At 47.0% G+C, this 9,113-nt stretch overlaps 1 protein-coding gene across 4 annotated transcripts; it reads right to left on the bottom strand.

Moving 5' to 3' along the window:
- Window positions 1-1,549: 1,549 nt before the first annotated feature.
- Window positions 1,550-9,079, bottom strand: ZBTB18 (zinc finger and BTB domain containing 18). Of its 4 annotated transcripts, none has more exons than XM_038542738.1 (3): window positions 8,964-8,980; window positions 6,446-6,529; window positions 1,550-4,035 (listed from the first exon to the last, which is right to left on the bottom strand). In XM_038542738.1, exons 2-3 carry the CDS (start codon window positions 6,456-6,458, stop codon window positions 2,453-2,455), a joined length of 1,596 nt encoding a protein of 531 aa, XP_038398666.1. In that variant the 5' UTR covers window positions 6,459-6,529; window positions 8,964-8,980; the 3' UTR covers window positions 1,550-2,452. The 4 variants fall into 4 exon arrangements, with proteins under 4 accessions (XP_038398666.1, XP_038398665.1, XP_038398667.1 ...); XM_038542737.1 differs by lacking the exon at window positions 8,964-8,980 and adding an exon at window positions 7,764-8,143; XM_038542739.1 differs by lacking the exon at window positions 6,446-6,529 and having other exon boundaries at window positions 8,964-9,079.
- Window positions 9,080-9,113: the final 34 nt, after the last annotated feature.

Genomic DNA, 9,113 nt, shown 5'->3' with positions numbered 1-9,113 from the left:
GATCTAGGTGCTAGAAAATGGGTCACATTTTTAAAATGTGCGTTAGTATCTTAAATGACTGAGAGCCAAAATGTTTGCACATTTCCACCGGAGTGAGTTAAGGCATCCTAATAATTTCATAAGCCCGGGACAGGATGGATATTGAAAATAACGACGCCCGGTACAATGCGTACTGAAGATCCATGTAGTCCATAATCACAATGAAAATAACACACACGAGGTTCTCAGTTCATATAATTTATTGCAGTTAGCACACAGTTTAAAAATTCACCAACACACCAATAGTACAAAACTAAACAGCATTATAAGTTATTCCCCCCTCAGGAAAATAAAACATACTATGATTGTCAAAGCTAGATGTCAGTCTAAGGTTTAGAACAAAGGAAGAATGTGAAACTAATAAAAGGAAAAAGCAATCACTCACAATGACCACAAAAAAGAAAATCCAAAAGAAAGTCCGTTTTCTCAGACATTGATTGTCTCTTCTAAATTAATAAAAATTATTTTAACATAAACTGTATTTAAAAAAAAAAAACTAAAAACTCTTCAAGTAACTAAAAATAATGCTCCAAGGCCATTTTCACAGCTTTTTTTGTTTGTTTGTTTGCTTTAAATGCCATTACAGCCAAATTAACACACATTTGACCAAATATTTCCAAAACAGTCCAGCAACACACAATGGAGTTTTCCATTCAGTATCTTAAGCACAAAAATAGGCTATGTTTACAGTAGTTAAGGCGATCAAATTTTAAACAAAAGCAATTAAAAAAAAAAAAAAGGGAAAAACAGCAAACGTTTTCCATGCTACTCCCATAGACCTTATTTGTAAGTGCAAGACAGGAAAACAAACACTGTGCAAAATGCTTTTGCCCTGCGTGTTGGTCATGAAAACCACACGTTGGGCTGCAGCCTCTGCTGCCCCGATACACAGAGTCCACTAACCCCCTTCCCCACCTAACCCACGTCAATCAAGGCAGTCCAGTCCTTTCAGCCCGGGGCTTTTTCAGTCCATAGAATCTTTTCATGAGTTTGGGGGGGGGGGGGGGGAATGAAGGGGAGGGAGAGAGGGAGGGAGGGAGGGAGGGAGGGTGGGTGGGTGAGGGAGAAGGAAGAAAAAGAGAAGGGGAGCCCCCAAAAAAAATCCCAAAAAAAAAAAAAAAAAAAAGAGAGAGAATGACCTATTGTCAATTTGTGCAGTAGTTACTCTAAAAATGCTCAACTGGGTAAATGTGTACACCTAAACTTTTGAGCTGGCATGGGTTTTGTGCAATTAGAAGTTTGTTATAAATGCACACTGCACATGCAAATCTTTAAGCCGTTTGTAAACATTTATATTTTCCTTGTTATGTAGCGAAGTTATCAATTTGCAGCTTAAGTTTTTATTCAGCTTAACAGTTTCAACTTAAGGACAGTGGGAAAGTCAATTTAAATTATATAAAATAAAAATAAAAACAGTGCATTTACGTTCTTCATAACACCAGTTTTTTTCCCCAAACGGTGCTATTTTTTTTCTAAGGAAATTAAATAATTTTAAACTCACTCGTTAAAGTTATACAATGCAAACAAAGACAAAAAATATATTGAAACTCATGCATTTCTGTAGCGTTAATATTTACTTTTCAAGACTCAACTAAGAGCATCAACACAACCTGTCAAGTTCTTTGACACCCCCCCCAGCCCGTGTAATCAGTTACAGTATACAAGAACAGTAATTCACATTTTTCAACACACAGTTCAACACTGCTGAAGCTGCAATATCCTTTTTCATCCCAAGCAAACCTTCACAAAGACAGCGTCCCAGTGATCCCAGTGTACTTTCAGAATTTCTCTCATTGGGAACCGTCAGAAAACCAGAAGTTGCCACAGAAAGTTTTAAGTCAACTGCTTGTTTAAAAATAGATAATCCAGCATTTCAGAAATTTTCCATTTGGGTCTAAAAGCATTCAGGTTTCCAACAGCCAGAAAAGATTCATGCAATTTGTGACATATAAAGAGGCTAAGAAAACTGGAGGGAATTTCTACTCTGAAAAGGAAAAAACAAAAACCCAAACAAAACCAAAACAAAACAAAAACACAAAACCAAAACAAAGTGGAAAAAGAGAGAGAGAGAGAGAGAGAGAGAGAGAGCGCTCAGAAGACAATGCAGTGTCGACAAAATTAAGCCCTGTGAAAGCATCTTGTGATAGGACGAGTTGTTTCCAAGGTTCTTATTGGCTTCCTTCCCCTACCCCCTCGAAAGAAAAAGCCCTCTCTAGTCTCCGACTTGCTCGAAAGTCTCTTTTACCAGAATGCTAAATTAGTGAGAGTCTCATGCTACTCTAAAGTGCAAAACCGAGTTAACACCCCGACGTTTTAGTTCCAGGAAACAAGGCTGCTTTTAGACCGTACCACAACTAGATAGAGATCTATGTATATATATGTATATATATATATTATTTATATATATATAAAATTATTTCCAGAGTTCTTGAGAGCTATCTTCTAAGGTCCAGTCTCTGACAGTGGGCAAGCTCAGGGCTTCGCTTTTGACAGACAAGGAGTTCACCAACTCACAGTGGAACTTGCGGATGTGTCTGTACAGGTCCCCGGACTGCGTGAACCTGCGCTCGCACCACTTGCAGGCGTGCGGCTTCTCGCGCGTGTGCACCACGGCGTGGCGGCTCAGGTTGTGCGAGTACTGGAAGCTCTTGCCGCACTGCGTGCACGTGTAGGGCTTCTCGCCCGAGTGAGTCCTCTCGTGGCGCTTGAGCGTGTACATGCACGAGAAAGTCTTGCCACACAGCGAGCAGGTGGGCACGTTGACGTCGGCGGCCGGCTTGCTGCGTAGCCCGTCCTGCTCGCGGAAGTGCGTGCTCAGGTGGATCTGCAGGATGTGTGGGCTGGGGAAGACCTTGTTGCACAGCGGGCACATGAAGATCTGGCCGGCCGGGCTCAGGATGTTGGACACGTAGGGCAGCAGGCTGCTCTCCATGCCGCCCTCCACCGGGCCGCGCTCAGCGTCCGGGGTCATCATCTCGTCGTCGCTGGCTTTGTCGTCGCGCTCGAGCTCCCTCAAGACCGAGTCCTCCCTCAGCGGAGCCAGGTGGGCCGGCTCATACTGTACCCTGGCGTTAGTGCTCACACTCTCTTTCACAGCGCTATGTTCCATGTCATAGTCATTAGTGCCAACCTCGCTCTCCTCACAGGAAGCCTCTTTCTCCACCTTCACCTGCACCAGGTTGCTTCTCAGCACGTCCTGTGAAGAGAAATAAGAGCTGTTCAGATTTTCAACTCCCGAAAGGCTGGACTTGACAGACAGGTCCAGCACACAGTCAACATCTGCCGAATCCCTCACGGAGGTGACAGACCTCTGGGACAAAGACTCTGTGGAGCTGCAGGGGCTGGCGACTGTTTTTCCAGCTGCTGTGGCGTGTGGCTCGGCCTCCCCGCCTGCCGGGGGGATGCCTGCCGAGTCGGAGGGCAAGCGCATCCACATGTTCCCGGGCTCGGCCGCCAAGTCCCTTTTGCTGGGCAGGAGGTTCAGTTTTTCGTCTTCGCCCTCGTCCTCGTCGCTGGGCAGATCGCCGGCCATGTGGCTGCTGCCGTCCGAGAGGCTCTCAACTTTGTCCGAGCAACTGGAGGCATCTTCCTCCTTCTTGGTGCTGTCTGCCTCCGTGGTGGCTTTCTCTTTCAGCTTCTTTTTGCACACTTTGACAATGTCATACATGTGGAGATAACTGGCAGCTGCTAGCACGTCTTCAATGGGCAAGTCTTTGAACTGGAGTTTCCCTTCATACATGAATTCAAGCAGGAGAGCGAAAGCCGGGGCTGTAACAATGTCGCTGTTCAGATGAACAATGTCTCTTTTGTCCAGCTGGTCCTTGTAAAAGAGGTGGAAATACATGCTGCATGAAGCCAGTACAGCTCGGTGCGCGCGGAACTGGGCATCTCCCACCAGAACAGTGCAGTCACAAAGGAAGCCCTGATGCCTCTGCTCGCTCAGACACTGCAGCAAATGTCTACTGTGGTCTGGAAACTCCATACTGTCTTCATAACCTGGGGAGAGAGAGAGTTCTCATGAGAGCCTGCTCAGGAACAACTTTCCAGTGCTTTAGCCCCGTGCAAAAAAAAAAAAAAAAAAAAAAAAAAAAAAGGTAGTGACAGTGATTCGGCTCTGGCCGCCCGAGGTACCAGTCCCTGAATTTTAATCAGGCTCTGACCCAGGGACTACCAGATGACTCGCACAAAACCTAAACGTGAGAAGGGGGAAAGAAAAAATAAAGTGCACTTTTCAAACTTGCTCGTCCCAGCCCAACAGTCCCTGACGCATCTTCACCTTCCTGGAACTTTCAGGCAAGTTTTAAAAGTCTTAATTTCAGTGCAGTCTCTCACCGAGATTAAGAATTGAGATCTCTTTCAGAAGAAGTGAACCTACTCATCAAATCATGTCCCACAAAACCTACAAAACAGCTTTAATTTCAAAGGGAACAGCACATAGAACAGACAAAGAAAAGTCCCAAACACATTCTATAAGATTCACAAAAACTTGTTTGACCGTCCTTTTTATTTTATTACTTTGGATACATGACTGCACTTAGAAAGCACAATTTTAACACACACACTGGCTGAATCAAGGAGGAAAAAAATGAAATCGCATAATTAGCCCAGAAATTAGCAAACAACTCACTTTTAAAGTCAGAGTGTTACAACAACAAAAGCCCTGTGTATAAAAACAGATGTTAATGCCTTAGGATTTGCAGGTAGAGCACACATGTACGAGATCAGAAAGAGCTACACCAACAGATGGAAAAGATCATCTTTACTATGAACAAATCCAAATATTTTTTAAATGAATTGAGGGAAAAAAACAGTAACATTTCTTTGTAAAATCTGTATATCCAGAATATTAGGAACCAGAAGGGCTTCTCTTAACTCTGCAAATTCTCATCTAAACTTTGATCCGGTGCAAAGCAAATGAATTCCATACTGAAATTATTTCAAACTTTTAAATGAAGGCATATCGTATTCAAATGAAACTCAAAAGCTGTACAGGTTCAACACCCCCCTCCCCCCCAAAAAAAAGCCTTGCAAGAAAAAGAGAAACTATTTTTTTTTTCTGACTCTGCCTTACCTCATTCAACAGAAAATACTTTGTTTCAATAAAACTTGATATATTTTGTTTTCCCACTAGCTTCTATTCTTTCAAATCTGCATTGCTGCCCTTGTTTTCTGGTGAAGGAGGGTGAAATGGAGGGAGAGGAAAGGAGAAGATGTACAAAGGGTCAAAATTCAACTCCTTAAAAAAAAAAAAAAAAAAAAAAAAATCAAGAAAACGCGACTTCCCCTTTCCTGTGACCAGAAGCGAGGTTCCACACCAACCATCTCAGAGAGTGCATTTGGGGAACGGACACACAGCAATTTAATATTCCAGAAATTACCTCCCTTTCTCTCCACTTTGTCCAAGATGGACTAAACTTTCATCCTAGCCCCCAAATACCTTCCGCACGATGCCACCGCTAGAATAAACCAAGATTTACAATACAATCACTTTAAGTGCCCCACAGCTAACATCAATCCTAATCCTTGAGAGGGCTAAAAATAAAGATTGGAGGGCAGCTCACAAGGTAGCCGTGATCAAATTAGGAGGCTGGGAGGACAGAGAGGGCCGAAGAAGGAAGCTTATAAACATCTGATCCAGCTGACTGTGGCCATATGGCAGCTGCTGCCCAGATAAAGAGATTAAGAATAGAGGAGTGCGATTACAGCTGTCTGGCCAATTCAGGCAGCTCAAATCTACAAGTTCTAAATTAGTCGCTAACACAAAAACTCCTGCAAATAATTATTGTTATGCTGAAATAAAAGCTCTCTTAAATATATATTTGAAAGAGAAATGAGGAAACCAGTCAAACTATTCTCCTGGGGACAAAAGTTTTTTTTTTCCCCCTTTTTAAAAAACCTTCGGTTTCAAAAGCACTACAGCTGTATGTTTCAGCAGTGCTGCTGAATGTTTTGAAGAATAAAGTTTCACAGTGGAATTAATTACACAACAATCTAGCTTCTTAGCTAGAATAATCTTCTCATATAAGTTTGAATGCTGGATTCCAGACAGTTTACTATTTCTCTCCCCCCTCTACCCCAGAAGCAAAAGGAATCTAAATAGCAGTGAACAACAACAAAAAGCATTTTAATCCCAAGTGATCTCAAAAAGCAACATCTCAAAGCCTTTCTTAACATTTCAAAACTTGAAATATTTCTGTGTATTAAAGTTATTTACTTGCTCGAGCAAAAGGGATAAAAATTAAAACTACACAAGCCCAAGACTTTCAACTCCAATAAGATGTTCATTTAATACTCGGTTTCATATATTATTCCTAAACTGGGTTAGAAAAGTAATGTGATTTTTTTAATTAAATCAACAAAACACCAAAACAGAAATATGCTCAATCTAATCTCTTGCTACTCCTACCTTTAGGACACATAAACCTGATTAAGTCCTTTCCTCTGGGTCTCGCTGGCTCCAGGTCTGTTACATCGGTGGAAAAAAAGCGGACTAAGAGAGACAGATGCAAAGTGGAGATGATGTTAGAGAGGAATAAGATACCTTCTCCACCACAGATCCGCACACACTAACTCCCTGTCTGTGTGTTAGAATAAAAGGCTGAGGGATGGCAGGCTGTCAGCTGCTCTGACATCATGTTCAGATGGAAATGCTACCTCCAGCTGTGCTCCTTTTAATGCCATATGCTACTCCTCTACACTCCTGCCACCAGCTTTTTCTTAGGAGAACTTTTCTCTTCTGTTAGTATAAACAAAATACTTCAAAGTCTCCCTTTTTTTCCAAACTTTCTAACAGAAAGAAATTGAAAAACTCAGCATATGGAGTTCTACTGTATTTATGGAATAGCAACACTTCTGTCTTAAGTTGGTGGACTGGCTCACATACTGACAGCACACTCAAGCCACGGTGCTATTCAGGAAATCCAGATTCACTTTTATTCAACTCCAACGTTTAGTTTCAAAGGCAGCTTAGGGATATTTTTAAACCAACCCAATTGACATCTCCAGTCCCATTTCAACATTATTACGGTACTTTCATTTTTTTTTTTTTTCCTGCCAAGATAATGGCATACATGTCTCAATGCTGGGAGACTATACAGAACTATTACTACAGCCGGGTTCACCTTATTATTTCCCTCTTAATTTTAACTATTTGTGTCCTACAACCTACTCAATAAAATTTCTACATTGCCACTACATGCAAATTTCAACTCTCACTATCAACAAGGTGAAACTGCACTTTCTGAAATCCTGGAAAGTACTTCAGTTCAATGAGACAAATTAATAAACTGATACAACCTGCTACGGCCGCTTAAAATGAACACTGCACCTGCATATCTGATCTGACTCTCCGCTCAGGGGAGAAAAAAAAAATTAAAAAAAAAAAAAAAGCAGAACTTTGTCTTCCCCTTGATCTGTGTCCCATAACAATCTTTTTTTGGGTCACTCTGTGATGTTTCGTGATCACAAGAAAACCTTTCAGCTTTCAGTAAGAAGGGGGGGGGGCAAGTCTAGTAAGTTTGGGAACTTTTCAGCTCGACTTTGTGGGTCTTTTTCTAATGGCTGATGAAATCATAACGTAACCCGGGCTGGGCTGCCCCGTGCCCTGCAAGGTGCTGCGACATCTGTGAATGTCAAAGCCATCCCCACGGGCTCGGGAGGGCGAGGCGCAGCGCAGGCCCGAGGCGCGAGCGTCGCAGCCCTGCTGGTCACCGCCCGGTCCTCACCCGAACACCGCGGCACAGTTAACCAGTAACAAACACCGGCGTCTCCGTCCAGTCTCCCTCGCTCTGCCAAAGTCACAGACCGAACTTTCTCTAACTTCGCGGTGAATGACAGGATGACGAACGCCTATTGCGGGAGGCACTCTTCGGGAGCCACATTCCTTCCCAGCCACACAACCTATTCTCCACAAATGCCCTCGCCCCATTCCAACGTATCAGACATTAATCACCCCATTTACCCGGTGGGGTGGGGGGTGAGTGACAGTTTAATGAGTCCCAAGCACCGCAATGGGCCAGCGACTCCCACCCCACAAATCAACCCCTTCGCAGTCCTGCTACCGCGGGGTCCAGGGACGGACTGTGAGGCTGGGCTTCTGTTTCTCCCGAGGGGTGGGGGCGAGGGTGCGGAGTGGGGCCGGGGGTGGGGTGGGTAAGAAATGCAAATCTCCACGTAGTTCGCCGTGCATAAAACACACGGGGAAAGAGGAAGGTTAAACCACAGGGAAGGAGGTGGAGGGCGGAGAGCCGGTGCAGCAGGAAAACACCTTCCACAGCAGACGAGAAAACAGACCCGGGTCACGGCAACAACAAAAGAAAAGTCGTAAGAAGCAGCCCGCGGGAGGAGGGTGGCTGCTACCGCTTCCCCGACGCCGCGGCGCGCGAGCCCCCGGGGCCTCCCGGCAACTGCACCAGCCCGGGAGGGGCCCCTCCCCCGCCGGCCCCCTCCCCCCCGGGCGCCACTGCAGCTGCACCGGTCCCCGGAGCCGCGGCCGTCCCGGGCGCCGCTGCAGCTGCGGCGGCTCCCAAGCCCCCCTCCCCCAGCCCGCCGCCCTCCGCACCCGGGAGGCGCCGCCGCAGCTGCACGGGCCGGGAGCCCGCCCCGCGCCGCAGCTGCACCGGCCGCGGGGAGGGGGGCGGGGGGCGCGGCGCGGAGCCGGCGAGCCCGCACCCCGCCCGACCCCGCAGCTGCGGCGGCCCCGTCCCCGCGCCCGGCCTCCCGCAGCTGCGCCGCCCCCCGCCGCCCCAACCGCTCCGAGCACACAAACTAAACTCCACTCGCGGGGGCGCCCCCGGCCCGGCCCGGCCCGCCCTCCGCCCGCCCCGGCCCGGCCCGGGCCGCACAGCTGGCGCCCCCCGCCCGCCAGGGGGGCCGGGCGCGGAGGGGGCGCCGGGTCAGGGGCCGGGGCGGGCGCCGGCACTCACACGGAGCGGCCCTAAGTCACCGCGTCCCCGCCGCCGCCGCCGCCGCCGCCGCCGCCGCCGCCGCGTCCTCCGCCTCCTCCTCCTCTTCCTCCCGGCCGCCGCCGCCGCCGCCGCCGCCGGACTTGGTGGGCTTCCTCCTCCTCTGGCCCC

Source organism: Canis lupus, chromosome 7, assembly GCF_011100685.1.
Source record: "Canis lupus familiaris isolate Mischka breed German Shepherd chromosome 7, alternate assembly UU_Cfam_GSD_1.0, whole genome shotgun sequence".
Taxonomy (NCBI): domain Eukaryota; kingdom Metazoa; phylum Chordata; class Mammalia; order Carnivora; family Canidae; genus Canis; species Canis lupus.
The sequence above is the reverse complement of the archived record's forward strand: the minus strand, read 5'-3'. Positions and strand labels throughout refer to the sequence as shown.